Here is a 22,323-nt window from a genome sequence, read left to right on the forward strand (position 1 = left end):
ATCGAGGCTGGTATGTCACAGCTGAGGCCGAAGGGATAGCTCGTTGATTAAAGGACAAGAGGAGGGGCTCAGGAGAAGATCTCTGAGATTTCTGACCCAGAAACTCAATCCTCTGGGCACAGGCTCGGTGTCATTTATGTGTGTAATCTGACCAGTGCCCGTGCTCGGCTACTCCTCATTCAGAACTATTTTTAAGGCACCCCACACATTCCAAACCACATATTCCGTACCCTGCTCTCCTTAACAAATGGGAATCTCTCAGCAGATTTGCCGGGAGCCACAGGGAGCAAAGTCAGGGAAGAATCCAGTGCCACATGAGAATCTCGCTGATATCTACCGAGACGAACGGGCAACAGCAGTAGTGGTCCTTCTGAAGTCTGGTTGCTTTGTTCTCCTCTGAGCAGCTAACTTCTGTGTGGTTGCATTAGTAGGTTAGTGGGTGTTAGCAGGTTGTGACTCCGGCTCTCTCTGGCTGTGACAGTTCCGAGGCTGGGTAGATACACCTTCCCCTCCCCCGAGCTTATCGTGTGCAGTCAGAGGGGCAGACCTCTCACTTCACAGATCTGTTATCTGCTAACACAGTACCCTGGAAGAAGGTAGTTTTTTTCTTTTTCACCTTGTTGCTGTTACCGCTGCTACTGGTACTGCTAGTACTAGTAGTAGTTAAGTTTGGGTGTTTAGCCAAACACCCAAATCTTGTCAAATAAGCACTTAACTTCTTTCCCCTTTCCCCAAACTTGAAAATCTATAAGGCAAGAAACATAGAAAGCACTTCACAAATGGAACTTGAGAAATTGGAACTGAGAAATTTTCTGAACTTCAGCTTAAGTTCAGAAAGTTGTTTCTTCTTTCAAGCCACTGATCCTGGGGCTCCTATCAGTACCTCCACCACCCACTCCGAGGAGCTAAGGGCCAGGAGCTGAAGGAAATTCACACGTGTACAGGAGTAGTTGGCTATGCAGACAAACCAGGGTCATTTCAAGGGCAACGGAAGAGGTAGTAAAGAAAACTGCTAACAAGGGGGAGGGATGGATTGAGAGTTTGGGATTAGCAGATGCAAACTACTATATATAAAATGGATAAACAAGGTCCTACTGTATAGCAAGCGGAACTATGTTCAATATCCTGTGATAAACCATAATGGAAAAGAATATGAAAAAGAACATATATAACTGAATCACTTTGCTGTACAGCAGAAATGACACCCATGCCATGTGACGTGTGTCTTTAACCCAGAGCAGCTTCTCTGGCTGGGCTTCCCTGCTACCTGATGGAAGCTTTGTGCACTGTTTCCATTAGAGCCTCACAGGAAAGCAATTGTTGGCAATGAATTCGGTTACATTTTCATTAAAAGGTTTTAAGAGTTCTGCTCCCTAGAACTGTCCATTGTACAATTCTTTAATCCAAAGTAATATTCGAAGACCAAACTGAGCAGTCTGTCAGGGTGATGTCCACCCCAGGGATGCAGCAGCTCCACTGAGTCCAGACCCTACAAGCGATCTCCACGCGGCTCTTCTCATAAAAGGGAAAGCTATGGAGCCATCAGAGGGGTCCTAGAATATGTTTCATCTTTTAGAAAGTATTTTAATATACAATGTGTTTGCATCCATAATTGAGTTTTCTCTTCTGTGTGAAATGCCTTGGTGAATAAAAAATGAGAACAAAGGATGTTTAACTCCTGAGTAATTCTATTTCCCCTTCTAGAAAACGATGCTCCTGGACCTTGCCTTTCACTTTGAGTTTTTTTACTTCCTCATTAAAATGTATAAAATTAAAGGAAACCAGACAGATGCTTAAAAGAAGAAACATTCCACGGCAAGATAGCTGGCCACACAATTAGTCCCCCGGGGGATCTGCATTTGGAAACACCGCCCCCACGGAGACAGAGCTCGGTTTGGAGGTGCCCAGGCCCAGTGGGGACCAGTCCCTGCTGTACAGGCAGCACTCCTCACAGGAGGGGTCGGGGTGGGGAGAGGACTGACCAGGCCCAAGGAAACGGTTCTGGACCCAGTTCCACCACCAGCCGGCTGGGGGGCGGGGAGAATTTGCTGACACTGCATCACACTCTTTCTTCTCATCTGCACAATGAGGGAATTCGTCTGAAGTTCCCTTCTGAGCTACACTGTTCAGTGACCCTAAGTCACATGGCAACAGCTAACTCTGCTAATTGACCTATTACGAAGGTTTAGTTTTCCCACAACATTGTTTGATTCAACGAAGCATTTCCCTCTGTCCAAACCCACTGCCAGTTTCTGAAGCTCTGCAAAGCACACGTGTCTGGGCAAGCGAGGAGCACACTCATGACTCCCGCAGGATCCAGCGGGGCCTGGGGGGCGTGTGGAGAGGAGCCCTCTGACACTCACCAGAGTGAACCAGACATGGTTACGTGGGACATGCCCTGAACGGTGTATCAGAGGGAAGAGGGCTCCAGGGACAGGACCAGGGAGCAGCCCGTGGAAAACGAGGAAGGGCCACGGTGGGCAGAGAAAACTGGTGTGACACCCCGCCTCTGGCCATGGGTTTTGGTGCCAGTACCCCGTGTGCAGGACAGGGCGCAGACGGGCCGGTCGTGGCCTTACGTGTCCTATCATTTGACGTACTCTGATTGACTAGTTTTTGCTCATTTTTACTGTATATTTATAGTTATAAAATCATACAGGAAAAAAAAGAAAATCGGTACCAGCCACAGGAGCCGCAACACTCCTCTCGTCCTCTCCCCTGCCTTTTGGGAACTGCTATGATGCCTCAGAGCTGAATGGTAACATCCCCGCTGGGACTGATGAATGAAGACCCTTCATCCCGACCTTTTCTAACGCAGAACATACGGCTCTAACCCTGCAGTAACCTGCCTCAATGGGCAGTACCAGAGCCAGACACTCACTCCTCGGGGCCACCTGTCCTTCTGTACTGGGTTGAATTACTTGCAGGGAAGAGCATTCACCGAGAGGACAACTGTTGCATACAATGGAGTATTTGTGGTGGCTCCGAGCTTTGTGGACATGGGTTGCTACGACAACGGACTGCTGAAGAGCCGCCGGGTCAGGAGAGCATCCCTGATTCTGCCCTACAACTGGAGCACCGGCACGGAAAACGTGGGGCGCGCCCACAATACACAGGAGGGACATGCTTGGTTTTCAGTCCTGCTTTCCTTACTGCCTGACAAGAAGCCACAGAGCACTCACCCATCAGTCTCATACGCTTTGCCCGAGGACCCAGGAGAACCAGTGCCCCTGCCCTCACCCTGTATGGACCCCTCAGTTCAGTTGCATGCAATGGATTCTGATTCAGTTAAGTCTCCCCTGGTTCCACATCGCCCCCCCCTCCCCGTTCCGTAGGGGCCTCGGACCCAGGTAGGAACCCTCACACCACACACGGCAAAGGAGGGGTAGGAGGGGAGGGGGCGTGGCCACTGGGACCCACCCCTGCTGACCTCCAGGTTGAAGCAGCTCTGGGCTCCAGGCCGGCAGCTCCCCGCGTCCCCGTCGGCTCGACGGTGCAGCTCCCGTGTGGCTCGGAGGTGCAGGGGCCCCCGCTCCTCCCCTCGCTCCTGCCCGGGCTGCCACTCCAGCTGATCTCTCAGTTTGGACTGTTAGGTGCACGGGAGGGATTTGTTTTTTGTTTTTGTTTTAAAATTTTAAACAAAACACAAAGGACAAGAGGGCAGGGTGAGGTGAGGAAGGTAGACAGATGGCTGGAGAACTACGGGATGAGGAAAAGCATGACCAGAGAAACCAACGTAAACACAGCGGCCTCAGAGAGAGAAGAGAACAGAGCCAAGATGAAGCTGAGCAAAATGGCGGGCTGAGAGATCTATAAAGCAAACAGAGAAAGAGGGAGAAGGCGGCAGCACGCTGGTTATGAGGCGCATGCGATGGGGACGCATGTGTCAGACTCGCCCGCAAGCGCACTACCCACGAAGGATATGGAAACAAGGCTCCTGCTGCTTCCTCTCTGCGGTCGCGCGGCGAAAGCCACAGTCCAGGGCGGCGCACGCGAGAGCAGTCCTGGGGCTACTCCACTCGCCGCCCGCTGCTCCGGGGGTTCTCTGCCGCGCTCCTCGCCCGGCCGGGCTGTGTCGCAGAGGGAGCGGGTGGGCTGGCTGCCTACGGCCTTCAGGGCTGGACTGTCCCTGGGGCAGTGAACCCAGGCAGGGACGCACGCGCTCCCGGGAAGTCCGCTAATTATCCTGACCATGAAGTGCGTTTGTACTGCGTCTTAAACTCCTCTTTGCTTCTTCGTTGGGATGGCTGGTCGTTCGGGACGCCAAAACAAAAAGGAAGGGACAGACTGCGACGATCCTAGCGCTGCCAGCAGGATTAGCCTTGTGTCAAGAGGAAGGAGCTCTTAGCTAAGAGCAGCGGCGGTGCAGTTAAAAATAAGAGGAAAAGGGAGAAAGAAACAAGGCGACAAAAGAGAGCTAAACCAAATCAAACCAAACTGGGGGGGGGGTAAAGAAAAAAAGGAGAAACCCAACCAATAAAAAGGTTTTGGTTGGAACTTGAGGCTTTAGTACAATGCAGGTTTGCGATCATAACCAAGCAGCCGTGAGCAGGATGAGCTGCAGTGCGGCAAGGCCAGCGAGGAGGAGGAGGAGGAGGGAGCAGGGAGGCAGAGCCGGGAGCCCCCTTACCTGCAGGCCCGGGCCCAGCTCCTTCCCCAGGTTCCCGACGGGGGAGTCCCGGGACACGGAGGTCACAGAGGACAGGAAGCTGGAAGACTCGGTGAGGTGGGGCAGAGGGGACAGGCCCTCCCCCAGCCGCTCCACCTGCTCCAGGAAGGCCTGGAGCTCCTTCCTGAAGGCCTTCATCCTCGCATTGAGGGTCCCCAGCAGCTGGGGCTCCTCCTTGGCGCCCTGGACGCCGGCTCCCGACAAGGCCCCACTGCCCTGCAGCGGCACGTCCGTGAAGCCGTCGGTGTCGGTGATGATGCGCTCCACGGTCCGCTCCAGCCGCTCGGCCTCGTGTCTGATGCTCGCCAGGCGCTCTGAGCCCTCCCGAGCGCGGAGCAGCTCTGTCGGGCACTCACCAGCCTCCGACGGCTTCCCGCTGCCGAAGCCCGACGTCTTCTCGAAGGTCTCCTCCGAGTCGCTCTCGCCGCCGATGGGGCCCTCCCGCCTGGGCTGCAGCGAGCGGCCGTCCTCCCCGTCGCTCTCTTTCTTGCCCGCGTCGCTGTCAGCGTCGCTGTCGCGGGGACTTGGGGCGCGCGGGCCCGGGGCCGCGGCCGGGTCACAGCGTGGGGCGCCCAACAGCAGCACCTGGTTCTCATGCTGCAGCGTCAGCACCTTCCCGCTCAGCTCCCTGATCTGCAGCCGCGCCGCTTGGAGCTCCTCCTGCAGGGGCGCTCCACCGCTCGCGCCCCCCGCCGGCCACGCGGGCTCCGGCCGCGGCTCGAACTTGAACTTGCTCAGCTCGTGGGTCAGCTGTCGGTTGTGGTCCTCGATCTCGGAGATGGACCTCCGCAGCAGCTCCGCCTCCTCCTCCACGAATTGCAGGTGCCGGCGCAGCTCTGCGGAGGACTCCAGGGAGTCCCCGAAGGGCGAGGTCGGAACGCCGGGCAGGGGCTCCCGGCCCGCGGCGTCGCGCTCGTGCTGGCCCCGCAGGTCCTCCATCTCCGCCTTGAGGCCCCGGTTCTCCACCTCCAGCTCCACGATCTTCCGGCCCAAGATGCTGGCTTCCTCCTCCACCAGCTTCAGCCGCAGCTTCAGCTCGGCCTCCCGAGTGCTGGGCGGCCCGCCGGCCTCCCCCGTGGGGAGCGGGCTGTCCACGTCCCCGTAGAGGGCCTTGTACCTCTGCAGCTCCTGTTCCAGCCCGTCCTTCTCCCGCCCCAGCTTGGCCATCTTCCTGAGCATCAGCGAGCCCTCCTCTTTGGCAAACTGGAGCTGGCACCTCAGGTCGGCGCTGTCATCCTGCCAGGAGAGAGCAGCCCAGAGGACGGTTATTTGAAAATACCCAATGTTCCTGTTTGTGACGATTTCCCTCGCACCTCGCCCCCGACACACGCACACACAAAACACCGATCTTCCCGTCAGTGCGTGGAGTCGCTCATTAGAGGGACCACGACAGGGTGAGCCTGGGGCCTTCATGGGGGCACGGGGGACTGCTGGTGGTGGCTTTGTCACAGAACAAAGGAAACCAAACAGTTTGGAAAAACGTGCACATGAAAACCATCACCCAGGAGATGAGTGAATGAGATGAAACCCAGCCCCGTCAGCAACGCAGCGACCGCCCCCCCGCTCTGCCCCTGTTACTTTGTGGGTCCACCCTGACAAGTGAGAGACCCCAGACCCCTTGCTCAGCCTGGGGCAGGCAGACAGGCCTCTGTGGCCACTCCCACCTGTTGCCACTTACCTCCTACCTCATCAGAGGGGTGGGCCAGCACCTCACAGGTATTAACAGGATGGGGAGGCCAGGTGACCCCAAATCAGAGCCCGGCTTTGCTGGAACCTGAGACACGGCAACCCAACTCTCCTCCTCCCCTGCCTCCCCTCCCCCAACGAATCACAGGGATGGCATGAGGACAAATCATGAGATGATGGGCATGAGGGTGCTCTGGAAGCCGAGTTGCACAGTAAGTACAAAGCTCTGACGGTTAGTATGAAATGGTTACTGCAAACCTAATCCCGGGTGACTCGCACCCTCCTCTCCCCATGCGAACTTGACTTTGGTTACGTTCTGCGCCTTTAGTGGCTGTAACAGCACGAAATTAAACTCAGAAACCCAAGGCAAGGTGTTAAGTGGTTTAAAACCTGAGAAGTGGTGGTCATCGGGATCCCAGAGGATTCTGGAGGGTCACTGGAGCAGGCTCGCGGCTACTAAAAGCCCACACTGCTCGGCTGAGGTCAAGAGGGCAGTTTCTGGAGCAACTGGAAAGTGGGCTCTGCCTGCGCAGCGCAGGTCTCAATGCCCTGCAGCTGCGTGAACTCTTCATAGTCAGTGGCTGGCAACAGTGACCAATTTCACGAATCATTCCTCTGTGATTGGCTACCAAGTTTCAAAAGGCTGTCATGGGGTCAAAGGCTTAGGCAAAAGGCTCCCCCTGCCACACAAACTCAGTGATGCGCTGGGTGGTGGTCACACCCCATCAACCCAGGGGAGGCAGAGTCGTCAAACCAATCTCCACGGCAAGTCAGCCCCCCGGGGGAGGATGACTCTTCCAGATCACTTGTGTGCAAACAGGCCCGCAGGGCTGGCGCAGCTTCATCCTCAGAGAACATGGCTCATTCTCCGCCCTGTTCTTGCCGCTCGCTTACCATTGGGCAGAAAGACATAGAAACGCCTCCCTGGGTGCCCACACCTTTCCTCCTTCCACCCCTAGACCCCTCCTGCCCGAGCCACAAACCCATGGAAGGAAAGAAAAGCAGAGTGACAGGTAAGATTCAAAGAAAAATCACAGGCCAGCTGTGAGCCAGAACCACACGGAAAGCAGCCCTGGTGCTGCCCGTGCACCCTCTGAGGGACTATCTCTCACGCCACCTCTTAGCAGAGGGCCTACCTGTCCCGCTCCTTCTGTCCATGGCACCAGGGGCTGAGTGCAGAGCCCTGGGGAACCAGCCCCTTTTGTCCAAAGCAGAACCCTCAATCAAGGTCGTTGTGAAGGTCAAAAGGAACAGCATATAGCTGACTGGTTTGTATGTAGCCAATCTCCACACTCTAGCACGCTTAAGCCAACCTTCTGCTTTGTCTGAAACTCAATTAATTTGGGGAAAAGGAGCCAGTAATTCTGTTTTGTTTTTTTTTTTTTCTGTTCGCACATCAGGAGAGTTATATATAAATGTCACTGGGAGGAGAGCATGGTCTTCGTGATCTAAGAACGTATCACATTAAGGATCTAGGTTGTTTTTGGTTAGGCAGACATAACAAGGGTGTCTGTGACTAACTGAAAATAAAGCTGTCTGCCCTGCTCAATGGAGCAAGATGGGTTATCACTGCTGGGGTAATGATATATATATATATATTTTAAAGGGCCTACATAGAATACACGGGCTGTAAAAGACATACTATATTTAATCCTAAGGGGAAAAGCATACTTACTTGTTGATTCATTCATTCCTTCGGTAAATATTGAATACCTACTACGTACCAGAAATTGGCATGTTAAACAACCCAGTTTCTTAGAACTTTTGAGAGTAGAACAACCAAAAGCATCTTTTCAATTTTTGGTAAACATTGATTTGTAGGAAATCTATTGTATCCAAATACACAGAGAGGTCTTTGTTGTCACAGGAAGGAATGGAGTTTGAATAAACTAAAATACATATCAATGGAGATAAGATTGTCAATACTTTGTAAATGAATCAGTTTGGGGGTGACAAATCTGGGATAGGAAGACCCTTAGCCCCATCATTAACTTGATAGCCAGCGTTTGTCCTGTGTCCAAAATCACCTAAACGATCCTATCTCCCCGGAAGCACAGAAATTCAACTTCGTGCCTGGGGACAGACACGGAGATCGGAGAGGAGAATGTTGCCAGCCCCAAGGGAACTCCACCTCCAGCCCAGGACTCAAGCCTCTGCGGATCCAGGTTTGGGCAGGGCCCCAGCCGTGACCAGTGTCCTGACCCTACTTCCCTGGAAACTCACAACTGGTGAGGCCTTGAGACGGTGGAGGCCAAGGGGCAGAGTCATCTGCACAGTTCAGGATGCTTTTGTCTCAAACCAAGATCAGAGGGTCTCAGGCCATCTCTCCCGAGGGTTTCCCCCAAAAGTTGAACTGAGAAATCGGGGAAGGCACACGAGAGGCACATGGAGACCGGGCCTTCCCCGAGCGTTCTGTACTTGGTTGTAAGTACCCATCTGCAACCCCCCCCCTTATACAGGTAAAAACCCCAGGGAGCCCTCAGACTGCCTTGACTTCTAGAAACCTCACACCACCTGCCCCCACTCCCTCTCTGCCATTCCCCACAGTCTGATTATAAATTACAACCATCCTTCTCTGTCTCCTTGAACTTAAACCCAGGTCAGGTAAAGAAACAAGATTCTATGATAGGGCTTCCCTGGTGGCACAGTCGTTAAGAATCCACCTGCCAATGAAGAGGACATGGGTTCGAGCCCTGGTCCAAGATCCCACATGTCGTGAAGCAACTAAGCCCGTGTGCCACAACTACTGAGCCTGGGCTCTAGAGCCCGCAAGCCACAACTACTGAAGCCCGTGCACCTAGAGCCCGTGCTCCACAACAAGAGAAGCCATCGCAATGAGAAGCCCGCTCGCCGCAACTAGAGAAAGCCCACTTGCAGCAACGAAGACCAACACAGCCAAAAATAAAATAAATTTAAAAAAAAAAAGATTCTATGATATACCCTAGTGAGCATCCAATTCATAGATTACCTGAGGATTGATCAACTATCCAAAAAGCCTTCCTGTTCCTTAAAGAAACTACCCACATACGAGAAATTCTAATAGATGATTAAAGCATGCTTCATTTCTATGCAACACCCATGCATTACTAGGCCTGACTAAACCATGACTAACGCAGTTTTTGACAGAAAGGCCATCTCTAAAGCCAAGGGAGTGTGTGGCTTTAACAAAGGGATCAGACTTCCTCACTCAGTGGAGGCGGCTGGAGCAGTGTTTTGGGGGCTGGGTGTGCGGGCAGCTGGGCTCAGCCTGTTCTGGGGCGGGAAGCCAACTCCTTCTAATAAGATGGGGAATCACAGTCTCAGCTAAAGCAGCACGGGCTGGATACCCATCTTATCTTGTAACTGAAGACTTTCTAAAACTCAGCCAAGACTCCAGGGGAGGGGTCTAGGCTGATCTCAGGCTCTGGTTTCAGGAGATGGTCTGATAGCTCCAGGAATGCAGCGTGAAAGCAGGTCCAGTAACCTTCCCACGTGACACACCTGGTGCAGGCAGAGAAGGCAAGCAGGGCATGGAGGGGAGGACACACACAGGGCCACCGCTGCCACCACCAGCGGAAAGGCCTTGACAAGCGACAGAAATATATCGCTACGGGTATATATTCTTTGGCTTGCAAGTCTGCCGTCTGGCCAGCCCCCCAGCGCTGACTGCGCGTACTCCTACCTTGCGCCGGGGCGCCAGTTTCCTCTGAGTTCTGGCTGCGGACCTGCAGTTCCCAAGGCGCTCCGTTCCACCGCTCTGCCAGACAGAAACTCCTTGCTCAACGGTCCCGCAGGCTGGGCACTTAACCTGCTCCCGAGCCCGGGTCTCCCCTCTCCTGTCCCCAGCCTGACTGACCCTCGGGTGAGTACACTGCACACTGTCCATCCCGCGATGGGTAGAGATGACCCTTTTAAAGAGAAGCTCTTCCCTGGTCAGGAGCCAGTACGTTGAAACAGACTCAAAGCCCAAGGGGGTTGAAGCTCCCAGTAGTGGGGACAACAGATTTTAATGTCGCCCTTCTTAGCGGATTCCAAAGGGAGATTTGGGGAGCAGAGACGTGGAGAACAGTTAACCTCTGGCATTCCTCCAGCTCACACAGCCAGGCCCTCCGTGAAGGCTGCTCTGGGGACGGGGGACTTTGGAGAGGGGAGAAAGCAAAGGGAATCAGGTGTGGGATTCACAGGGAGGCCGGCCCCGGGCCTCAGAGCTCGTAGTTTCCTGAACTTACTGCATTTCTCTAATTAGTCCTCGCTCTGAGAGCTCAGGAAGCTGACACCCCAATGATGCCTTGTTCTCGCCAACACCTAATACTAGCAGCAGTTTTTTTTGTTTTGTTTTTTTTTTAAAGAAGGAATCCAGCAAAGCGAGTGTTCAGAAAAGCTAAGGAAGTTCTGAAGGCCACGTGCCATGTGCACAGAAAGGGCCCCACTCTTACCACCTTGGAGAGAACACCTTGTTTTCAATTAGGACAATTTAAGACACCCTTCAGTTTGTGCATTAAAAAAAAAAACAAACAACACTCAAAACGATGCTTTATGGATGACCCGAGACAACGGCAGCTGTGCTCTTTTACTACTTTACTGTGTGAATGTCTTCGAGGCCAGAACGCCTGCCACCAGCTGTGAGCACGGCACGCAATTATGCTGCTCAGGAAGCCAGTTTGCTCTCCTCCTTCTTGAAGAAACCACCAGCTGATCGGTGCGAGAAACAAGAGCTGTTGGTTTGGGAAGACAGTTTTCACCCCACAGGGGCTTTGGATGGGTCCAGATGTTGGGGCAGCTCATGTTTCTCTGACGATATTGAAGGTGACACTAACACTTGAGAAAATTCAAAATGAGGAGACGTCGTAACATGAGTGTGGAACGCTGCTTACCTGAGTGAAGGCTTTCTTTTCTTTGTACATTTCCCGGCTGCCTCTTCTCTTCAGGGAACTCTGAAATAGATCCAGGTGACATTCTGTTACGGAGGGGGGGGGGTCACACGGGGGAGCCGGCACTAGGTGGCAGGTCCCCACTGGGAGGGGACACACACAGTGGACGGAGGCTCTTTTTGTCACTGGAATCAAGAAACAAACTAGAGTCAACAATATGAAGGCAGTCGGGGGAATTCCCTAGTGGTCCAGTGGTTAGGACTCCGAGCTTTCACTGCCGTGGCCTGGGTTCAATCCCTGGTCAGGTAACTAAGATCCCACAAGCCATGCGGCACAGCCAAAAAAGTATGTCAATATAAATATAAAAGAATACAATACAATACAATACAGTAAAGGGAGCTGGGTGAGCTCAGGGAGGCCTTCGCATCCTGAGAGGCTTTAAGTCCTGATTATTGGATTTGGGGTTTTCCCCAATCCTTCAGTTTCATGAAGGAGGGAGTCTTGGGTTATTGTGACTGTGGAGGGGAGATGGGAAAAGGAAAAGGGTAGGAAGTTTTGGGTAAAAGATATGTAATGTTTCTGGAGCTGCGTTACCTTCCGAATTATGTTTTGTTTGGGCTAATATCAAAATGAATTGCCATTTCCGGGGTGCCTGTGGTCAGCAGTGAGGTGAAAAGTGGTCGCAGGGAGAGACGGTGGCCCTTGTTTACGGAGAATCCAGGTTGCGACATTCTCCATGACCCCACGCCAATTCCTGATTAAGCATACCTCTTAGGTCTTAGCGAGTTCATCATTTCTTCACGTGGGAAGCGGCCAGGCTGGGTCCCCGCCTAGTTTTACATGCGTTACAGCGCACCTTTGCCTGCTATGGGCAAGAAGTGTGTCTGAAGTAAATCAAAAGGCCAAGGGATGCCTGAGACAGGAGCACAGGGAGGCAGGGCAGTTCCCGCTCACGCCAAGTGCGGAGACAGAAAGAACGGCTGGAAGGAGAGCCAGAAGCTCTGAAGGGAAGACAAAGGAACTTGAAACCCGAAAGGATGGGTGTAATCACAGCACAAGTTAGAAGAAAGCAGTTTGGAAAGTTAAGAGACTCCCCCCACGGTCAGCTTCACCTGAATGAGGGGGACCGGGGTCCCCTGGGAGCTGACCCAGAGAGGGGCAGTGCCCTCCCTGCTTCGTACCTTTGCTGCACCCCGCACACTGCCCAGTCTGGGAAGGAGGCTCTCCTGCAAGTCGCCTCCATGACATCAGATCTTAACGTTAATTCACTCAGTTCTGTGTGCATTACAGTGTCTCGATGTCAGAAGGTTAGACCGTGCCATTTATTGGATGAATTTCAGGGTTAAGAAACAACTGAAATTCTAGCTGTCCCTGAGCCTCTCGGAGGCTGGAGGCCTGGGGAGAAAGGTAACTGAGAGAAGGGATAAGAAAGTAGAGAGTCGGCATGGGGTGTGGGCGCTCCCCGGCCAGCCAAGGGGGGGGTGGAGGCTTGTCCCTAAAACCCCAGCTGCAGAAGCGGCTTTCTTTCCTTTAGCTTTTTCTGTAAAAGCAGGGTCAGACTACAAAGAGAATCACCATCTCCTCCAACAGGTGAAGTTGAGCCTGTCTTAAGAAGGGTTTGAGTTTTTGTACCCATTGTAAGTAGGTTTTCCAAGATTCTTCACGCTGCAGTGAAGGAGTTTCTTTGATCTGAATGAGCCGAGTGAGATGAACGCTTCCGACGATTCACTATAGAGAAGAGTTACGATAAAGCATCAGGGAGAGAGGCTGTTCCCGAGGCTTCAGCCTGAGGGGTTTAATTCTGGGACTGTGGTTGCAACCAGGGCCCACAGTGACTGCAGCAAGCCAGCCTTCTGCAAGCCGCCCTCCCGCATCACACCTTCCAAGAAACGGAAAACAGATTCTGCACTTGCTGAAAGAAAACTGTCTGGAAGCCAGAGGAAAGCTAGAAGTGGAGAAAGAAGTTTCTGAAAATCTATGCAGAATCACAGTTGCTGCATTTCGGTGCTGGAGGAAGGGGCGCTTTCTGGGGGAGCTCCCGCTGGAGGGGCCCGGGCACAGATTCCTCTGACCCGCCCGGGTGTCTTTTTCCCTTGCCCTGCCCTGAACAGAACTGCCTGAGTCCTGTGATCCACCTAGCGAATCAGGGAACAGGCAGGAGTTTGTGGGACCCCCAACATAGATCTCAGCCACAGCGGCAACTACAACAAAAAACACTGCAAGGATTGAGATTAACCAGCAATTAAGAAACCATAAAACTTTGGTGATGGACATAAATGAATGCTAGATGTTGTCTGATGGGAAGACCTATGTTACAAAGATGTCACATTTTTCCCAAATAATTTTATAAGTCATTTTAACCAAACTCCTCTCTGTCTCCATATATACATAGTGCAACATATATACACACAAATAGTATGTGTGTGTGTGAGTATATATACATACACACAAATAGTATGTGTGTGTGAGTATATATACATACACACACAAATACTTTTTGTATATTTGTAAGGGAGATAAGAGGATGGAAGGACTTGACAAAAAGATTAAAAATTCAACTAGATCAGGGATAGGCAAACTTTGGCCATCAGGACCAATGAACCCACAGCCTATTCTGTGACTAAGTTTTACTGGAGCACAGCCTTATCTATGGATCAGAAAAACACAGATCTATACCATGTATTTTAAAAAATTCCAGATGATTTAAAAATATAAATGTAGAAATCACACACACACACACACACACACACACACACAAAATCCCAGAAAGAAAGAGATGAATTTCTATTTGTTCTGGGGGCATGAACTTTATAAACACAAGAAACAAAAGCTGAAACATCCAAGGAAAAGATAGAGTGGATTTATAAGATTAAAATATTTTTATATTATCAAAATAAACCACTTACAGTATTAAAAAGCAAATGATAAAATGGAAACAAAGATTTTTCAAACACAAGACAGACAAAAGAATACTATTTGGCAAGCAATAAAACCATCTTAATAAGAAAATAAACAAATGGCCAATAAACACGATGACTAGTAATTAAAACAACAAGGTATTGTTTCTCACTTCGAGATTTGTGGACCAAAAGAAGTATGACATCCAGTGTTAGCAAGTATCCCCAGAGGCCGCCGCCCCCGACCGAACAGCAAGTCAGGGGCCGGCGCGGGGTCCTATAGCACTTCCAGTGGGCAGCTCAGCCTGACAAGTGCATATATCGTCAGCCAGGAACCCCACCTCTGGGAGCGTACCCTAAGGAAAAACGCAGAGATCTGTGTGAAGATTTGAATGAATCAAGAGTGCTCGTCACAGTACCTTTTATAATAGTAAATGAATACCGCGCAGGTTATTAAAATGAGGTTTTTGAAGAATACTTAAAGATGCCAGAAATATAATACATTAGAAGGAAAATGCAGATGACAAATACCATGTATTTTGTGACTTCACTTTATATCTAATAAGTTATAAGCATGCATATGGGGAAGGGGGGTGGGATGAATTGGGAGATGGGGATCTACGTATATACACTACTGATACTATGTATAAAATAACTAATGAGAACCTACTGTACAGCACAGGGAACTCTACTCAATGCTCTGTGTTGACCTAAATGAGAAAGAAATCCAAAAAAGAGGGGATATATGTATATGTATAACTGATTCACTTTGCTATACAGCAGAAACTAACAACATTGTAAAGCAACTATACTCCAATAACATTTTTTTTAAGTATGCATATGCATTACATGTGTATGTGAGAAAAGTAAACTAGAGAAATGTATATCAGAATGTTAATAGCGATCCTCTTTGGATGATAGAATTATGAGTGAGTCAATAATTTTTTTGTGGCTTTTCAAAGTCTCCAAATTATCTACAGTGAACACTATTTCCTTTGCAATTAAAAAAAAACAAAAAACAGGAAATTAGAATCCGTTTGTAAAGAGGTCAGAGAAAAGAGGCTATCACTGATATCCTACGTAGGGTTTCAGTAGCGCTTCATTAGAAGTTATCTGCCAACTTTTGGGTCTCTTTCCATAAGGTGATATTGTTATTATTAGTCTGGTCCTTGAGGTATGACTGGTACATATACGGTTAGTGAAAAAGACCAGTAAGCCCCCTGAAGATAGCAGGAACCGGCCAGGTACCCCACAGCACTGCAGGCAGGTGCCAAGCCGTCCTGAGCCCCCGGCCGGGGTGCAGGCCCCTCTGCGCTTGCGCCTTGAGTCTCGCCCAGGCAGGGATCTGTGCTCTGGGTGCACTGGCTGGGGACCCTGGGTACAGAAGGAGTTGTATGAGCATCATGGCCGGTTCACCCCTCTGGATGACTCAGATCCAGTGGAGTGTCTCTACCAAGAAACAGTAAGGAAAGGGGTGAATGCTGACTATCAAATAAACACAACCCAGAAGGGCGGCTCCCCTGTGATTCAGTCCACTCTTCCTTTTTAGTCTGGCCAACTGCCAACAAATCAACTCTCAATTCCTACTGAGAAGGGAAAAAAATTGAGTTTGAATCCAAATTGAATCCATCTACGCTGATGCATTTGCTGAGCACTGAATGTGATTAAATAAAACATGAAGTTAGGCAATTTGGACTTGAATGTCAATTCTTAACGCTTCCTACTTTAAGTGAGCCAGTTTCTTCCAAGCCATTTCAGAAAAACTAACAAGCTCTCAATTGCTACAACGTTTCAGAGACAGGCTTTGGGCTTAAAATTTAGATTGGGAGTAAAAGGAGGCAGATGGCCCCCCCTTGCCACAACTAGAGAAGGCCCTCGCACAGAAATGAAGACCCAACACAGCCCAAAATAAATAAATAAAAAGGCAGATGAAATTTAGAACGCTGTAAATCATGAGTCAGTATGGGAAGAGTAGGGATGGAAGCAGAAGATTTCAGAATTCTTAGATTCTTATTATTTAGAAAGTTGTTTGGATTTGGGGGGCTGATTTGCAGCACACAGTTTATACCATCAGAATAAGAAAATGAAGGTGCCTAGATCTTCTTCCTTTTAGGAGGACATTATCAGGGTTCATTTCACCCACATTACAGTTCTCGTTGTGTTAAGAGATACGAAGGAAAGGGATTACCAGGTTCTCCTCCAGCCGGAAGCACGAGGTCCCGGCTGGCAGACGTTCCCTTCCCTTTCGTCTTCTCCACTGGCCCCTAAACATCTCCCAGGGAGACTGGTTCCCTTCACTCTGCTGAAGTCAGCTGCACCACAGTTCGTTACACCGCCGGCTCCAATACACAAAAGCCCCTGGGATTCTGGGGAAAACCCTCCAAGGCCGCAGCGGGAAGGACACCTTTCTCCTCGGCCTGTCTGGGAGGATAGTTATGACGTTAACAACTGCCTCTTGTTGGATGCTTATTCGTGTCAGGCTGGATGAACTCTCTCCATACATGTAACCTAATTTACTTCTCACAGAACCCTGAGATACATGATGTATAAGATATGCTCTTATCACTGGTTAACAGACAAGAAGACACGGAAGTCAGGTCATGTTTCAAGGTCCCCCAACTTGGAGGTGGGGCACCAGCCTCACCCCGACTCCTAGCCCTCTGACCCACAGAGCCACGCTCCAGGCCCAACAGCCCAATCTCCCCATTTGGTCTGGTTTTCTTTTTGTCTTTTTGAGGCTTCTGAGCCCCAAATGGCTGGGGTTTTTTCATCCAACTAGTCTCTCCTTTCTTTAGCAAAAGAGCACCAAGGACTATTACAGGAATGGTTGCAAACTGCTAAACTCACGAGGTACCTCGAAGCAGTGAAATATTTGCTGGCACTCTTGATGATTTCCAAAGGATCTGAGGCTGCAGACAGCAAAAGTTCTTACTTGGAAAAGACAGAAAACTCATTATCAGAGGACAAAATACCACAAAGTAAATGAGGAGGAGAGGAGGAAAGTTATACTGAGCCGCTTCGGCAGAAGAAAGGTACAGCCATCGGAGTCGGAGCTGGGTGGGGATCCCTCAGCCAAGACGCAGAGGGGGAGGCCAGGGGAGCAGCTGCCCGGCCACAGGCCACACCGTCCAGGGCCATGAGGCCCACTCGGATGGATGGGGACCGCCAGCACACCCAGCCTATCAGACGCCACTTTCTCCTGGGAGAAGAAAGGACATGATGATAAAAATGACAAGTCACTGCTCATGCAAATTTGGGGACTGTGACACATACATGATTTGTAATAGTGCTGGTGGATTCATTTTAAACCTTAGAGACACGTGTCTGGAGGCCTAGTAATAAGAAAATTGCTGGTTAAACCATGTCACAGCACAGTACTCTCAACCAGACAACACAAAACAGAGATGGTAAAGTAAAACTACAAATTATCATTAATACGTGAAAAGAAACATGAAAAATCATGACTACTGGAAGACCAAAATGATGATTGCAGCAAAAACAAAGTGTCCGTTCCCCAGATTATAGGAATCTCAACTCTCATTGTGCACATACACATGTAGGCACTCAGCCACACCACCGAGCTTTACATGAAATACTGAATTAAAACCCACATTTCAGAAGCCTCTGACTCACTTCGTAGGTGATCAGTAAGGCCCTTGGGCATTCACGGAGACTGCAAATCTATAGAAATGTTTCCCGTTTGCCTGTCAGAACTGAAGAGAAAGCTCGTGTATTTTTAAAAATAATCTGTTCCTGGCTCCCACTGGTCTACTGGAAAGAAATCTACTCGCCCGTCCTTCGAGAGAGGCCAACTAATTCTGATGAAATACAGAAGTTAGAAGTACTCTGAAAAACAAAACCAAAAAATACAAATAAATGATATATTCAAGTGTTGCCCCCTTTTCCGAGAACGTTCATCACTGATTTTTTTTTTTTTTTCAGGTGCATGACACATGAGAAAATACTTGGCACTCGAAAAGAGCAGAGGGAACAGTTCCGATTTACTCACGATTCTATTTCACAATAATCTGCCATCGCACCCTGTGGACCTTCTAACGTGACCTGAGCGTTGTTCTAAACCACAGACCTCACTGTTCTATTACAATGTATGCACGTATTTGTCAAAACTCAGGGAATATAAACTTAAGATGTGTGCATTCACTACACGTAAATTAACTCAAAAAAAGTATCAGCAAAAATTAAGCTCCAGTTAACAATGGGTATTGAGGGAAAAGTGGTGTCTACATTTTCGAATGTCTACATTTTCAAACAAATAATATGGGTTAATAGATGGATGAACGAAGATATTTGATAAATACAGTAAAATGCTGAGGTAGAATATAGGTGGTGACTATACAGGTGCTCACTAGAAAATTCCTTAAACTTTATGTTTGAAAACTTTCATAATATTCAGAAGAAAAACATGCACGTTTCCAATTTCACTGAAAACAGTTAATATAATATTGCATCGCCATTATAAATGATTACTAAAACTTTTTTTTTTTTTTTTTTTTTTTGCGGTACGCAGGCCTCTCACCGCTGCGGCCTCTCCCGTTGCGGAGCACAGGCTCCGGACGCGCAGGCTCAGCGGCCATGGCTCACGGGCCCAGCCGCTCTGCGGCATGTGGGATCTTTCCGGACCGGGGCACGAACCCGTGTCCCCTGCATTGGCAGGCGGACTCTCAACCACTGCGCCACCAGGGAAGCCCTACTAAAACTTTTTAATGACATGAGAAATTTCCCACAAAATGCCAACCTTTGAAACGCAGGATGAAAAACAAATTTAATATAATCTCATCAAGATTAAATATTTTTGTCTTTGAAATGTTTAGAAGCAAATATTACACTAAAACGCTAACAGGTCTTATCAATGGGCAGTAGAATTATGAATGACTTCATGTTTTTCTTCATAGATTTAAAAAATTTCTCTGAAAGAGCCAAAATTCATATGCTAGTTTTTTGGATCAGAAAAGATGTTATATTTTGGAAACAACAGAATTGACTCGTGATGCAAGCACCCGGCTACACCGAATGCTGCAGTGCACAGATCTGATGGACCGAGAGCCCTGAAGCCAGGTAGAAATGAACAGGAAATGAAACTGGAGGATTAGTCCCCCGGGGAAGGATTAGCACTGTGCTGCTGGGGATTATCAAATGCATCTTTGCACAAAGGACAAGGAAGGGCCTAATGGACATTTGGGGACGGCAGATGGCTCAGATTCTAATTGCCCTCCCGGGCTGATGGCTTCCTCTCCAAGAGGCTCCCCCGTAGACCGAGGCCAACGTGCTGACCCACGTCTGCCCGGGAGCCCTGTTGTCTGGAGCCACCACTCAGCTCCGTGAATCACCCACCAAAAGGCTCTGAAATCTCCAAGTGTCCCTCCTAGGGCTCTGCACAAAGCCACTCCCGCCCCTTGGGTACATCTTCAGCGATTCTCATCTCCAAGCTGTGGCTACTTGGATTCCCAACTCTGACACCAAGCACACGCTCCACGCGATTTAAGGGCAGTGGGGATGCCTGCACCGTGATTTCACGAGGGAGCAAAGGCTCTCCGTATTCTCCATGAGCCTCCAGCACCTTCGGGGAACCACAGATGATTCAATTAGCCCAGACCAGGCCCTGACCTGCGGGAAGAGGGCAGGATGCTGCTTGCTATTGCAGTGTGAGAATAGCCCTGGACGCCTGAGGGCTGCTGGGGCCATGGACGGGCCGCCAGCCCAGCCTGCTGAGCTGGGCCGGCAGTGAGCACTGGGGGGAGAAAAGTGCTCCCAGGGGGACGTAACCCTGGGCTCAGGACAGGCCGGAGAAGCAGAGGGAGGGCGGCCCTGCTCCCCCTGCCCAGCGGGACCCAGCCTTGTCCCTGGACGGCCCCAGGCAAGGCTAGAGCTATGGGGCTAGGAGCAGGCCTCCTGTGGAAGAATAAAAACAGCCCTGGCTCAGGTGATTAAAAGCAAAGAAGCCAGGTTTACTGTCTAGGTGGTGCTGTCTTTTGTGAACACACAGGCTATGAAGCCGGCCGCCCCAAACCACACATATTTCTGCCAGCAGATGACAGCACAGAACTTCCCAGACGGTGTTTACAAGCCCGATTGGCTGCCAGACCAGGTGTTTCCACTGCAGCCCCTCAACCGCCAGAGCAGGGTGGCCAAGGTTAGAGCAGCCATCACCTGCAAGTCCCCCCTCGGCCCGCCAGGCCCCAGGCTCTGACTCGGCGACCACGTCAGAGAGCCCCAGGAGCTGTCCTGCAGCCCAGCGGCACTCCCTGGGGGGAGCTCTCCTCTCCTGCAAAGAGCCCCGACAGCTCGTGTCTTGCCGAGGATGGAACATCATGGACGAGACTCTCTGGGAATGATGGAGGTGGCCTGTGAGGTATCACTCCACGGCGTGGCACTGGGGACACGCAGGGCTGCAGGCCTGATGCCATCTTGTGTGTGGCAACTGCTTTGTACTGTTGCAGCCACTGCAGTCTAGCTGCTTGTCTTCTCAATGACACCAAACCTATAGCCCGCTTCTCCCATGAAAAGCCACTCGGAGAAAATCCAGATGTTGTTAGATGTTGACACGCAAGCCATCAAAACAGAGATGACCTCATCTAGGTATGAAGGGCAAGACCGTTCTTTATTCGTGAAGCATCTTACGACAATGGCTCCTCCCTGGCTGCCTGTAGACCCATTTGTGCAATCAAGCCTGGTTCTAATGGTTTCTGAATTGACAGAGGAAAGGGCTTGATCAGGAAGTACCATCTGCCTGAGAGCTTGGTCCTGCCTCCTCCCTGGACGCAGCTCCTGTGGCCGTTCCTGCTGGGACAGGCTGCTCACCCCTGACAAGCCTGCGTGCCTGCCCTGCGCCATCGCCTGCCCAGAGATGAGGGCAGATGTGCCAGGTCCTTCCAACCTCTAGATCCTCTGATTCTGCCGTTAAGCAAAACCACTCCCACCCAAAGCAGACTGGGCTGGGGGAGGGTGACATGGGCCTGGAACCGCACAGGTGTTGGCACCGCACCAGGATGGAGAGCGGGGCTCGTGGTCCCCCAGGACCAGGAGAAAACCGAGGCTTGAAAGGTTGCCGAATGCGCCCGGGACATCGGGAGGCGGGCGGAGGGGGGAGTCCCAGCTCCGCCTGGGGTGCTTGGCTGGACTCGACCACCACAGCTGCCTCTGGAGGGCAGGAATGAGGCCACGGAGAGCTCGGAGTTGAGGGTCTCTGCTCTGCCCACGCAGTTTACATAAAAAGGAAATTCTGATACGCGGATGAACCTTGAAAACATTACACCAGGTGAAATAAGCCAGACAAAAAGAGGGCAAACATTGTACGAGTCCACGTATATGAGATACCTAGATTAGGCAAATTCATAGAGATGGAAAGTGGAATAGAGGCTCCCAGGGGCTGGGTGGGAGGATGAAGGGGCAGGGGAGTGGGCCGCTATCATTGAATGGGTACAAAGCTGCTGCTGGGACGATGAACGAGTTCTGAAAATAGTGGTGATGGCTGCACCACACTGTGAGCGCATTTAATGCCACTGAACTATACACTTAAAGAGGATTAAAACTGTAAACGCCATGTTACGTATATTTGACCACGATAAAAAAACTAATTATGTCCAAAATTAAGAGCCATGACAAAGCACTCCAAACAAAACTCTATGGATTGCTACAGCTTCCATTTTGGGTGTCCCTGTAAGGTCCCTTGATTGATTTCACGTTCCATGTGTACAGTACTATACATTCTTTTTCTCCTTTTATGGCCAAGAAGCTAAGATTAGCCAGTACTGTTTTTAATCTGTAAAATATACATTCAGATGGACTCAAACTGTTTATAAATGTTTTGAAGGCAGCTTTTAAACTGTGACCTAAGCCTTAGCAAGCTTTCTCTCCAAGGGACTTATTTTTTTTTTAAACAATGGCACACATTAAAAAATGTTTACTTTATTATATCTTGAAGGGTAGTTTCTCCTCTACTGATGTTTCAAGTCACTATATTTTAATCAACTATTACTATTACACGCATGGTTTCTTCATAAGAAGTCAATACCTTCTCTCATTGATCGGAATTTATTTGCAGAAAAAAAAAATCTAAAATTTACCGGAGAATACTAGTGGTAGAAATTTTACTTGTTTTCACAAGAGTTCAAAATCCTAATACGCAGCAAAGCAGGAGGAGGACCTCCTACAGTATTTATATTTGCTTCTTATACATACACACACATACACGTATTTTGCT

At 50.1% G+C, this 22,323-nt stretch overlaps 1 protein-coding gene across 2 annotated transcripts in view; it reads right to left on the bottom strand.

Moving 5' to 3' along the window:
• MTCL1 (microtubule crosslinking factor 1) overlaps nt 1–22,323 on the bottom strand; it is a 125,854-nt gene that overhangs the window by 42,735 nt on the left and 60,796 nt on the right. Inside the window, exons 4-7 of one of the 2 annotated variants that reach the window (XM_030764279.2) lie at nt 11,209–11,268; nt 10,017–10,091; nt 4,631–5,905; nt 3,431–3,586 (exon numbers count right to left, since the gene is read on the bottom strand). In XM_030764279.2, the coding sequence (XP_030620139.2) occupies nt 3,431–3,586; nt 4,631–5,905; nt 10,017–10,091; nt 11,209–11,268 (1,566 nt within the window). The remainder of the gene's footprint in view (nt 1–3,430; nt 3,587–4,630; nt 5,906–10,016; nt 10,092–11,208; nt 11,269–22,323) is intronic. The other variant, XM_022551340.3, reaches the window with a different exon arrangement.

This window comes from Delphinapterus leucas, chromosome 14 (genome assembly GCF_059928025.1).
Source record: "Delphinapterus leucas isolate spDelLeu-1000000601 "Yukka" chromosome 14, BTC_Dleu_Yukka2, whole genome shotgun sequence".
NCBI classification, from domain to species: Eukaryota; Metazoa; Chordata; class Mammalia; order Artiodactyla; family Monodontidae; genus Delphinapterus; species Delphinapterus leucas.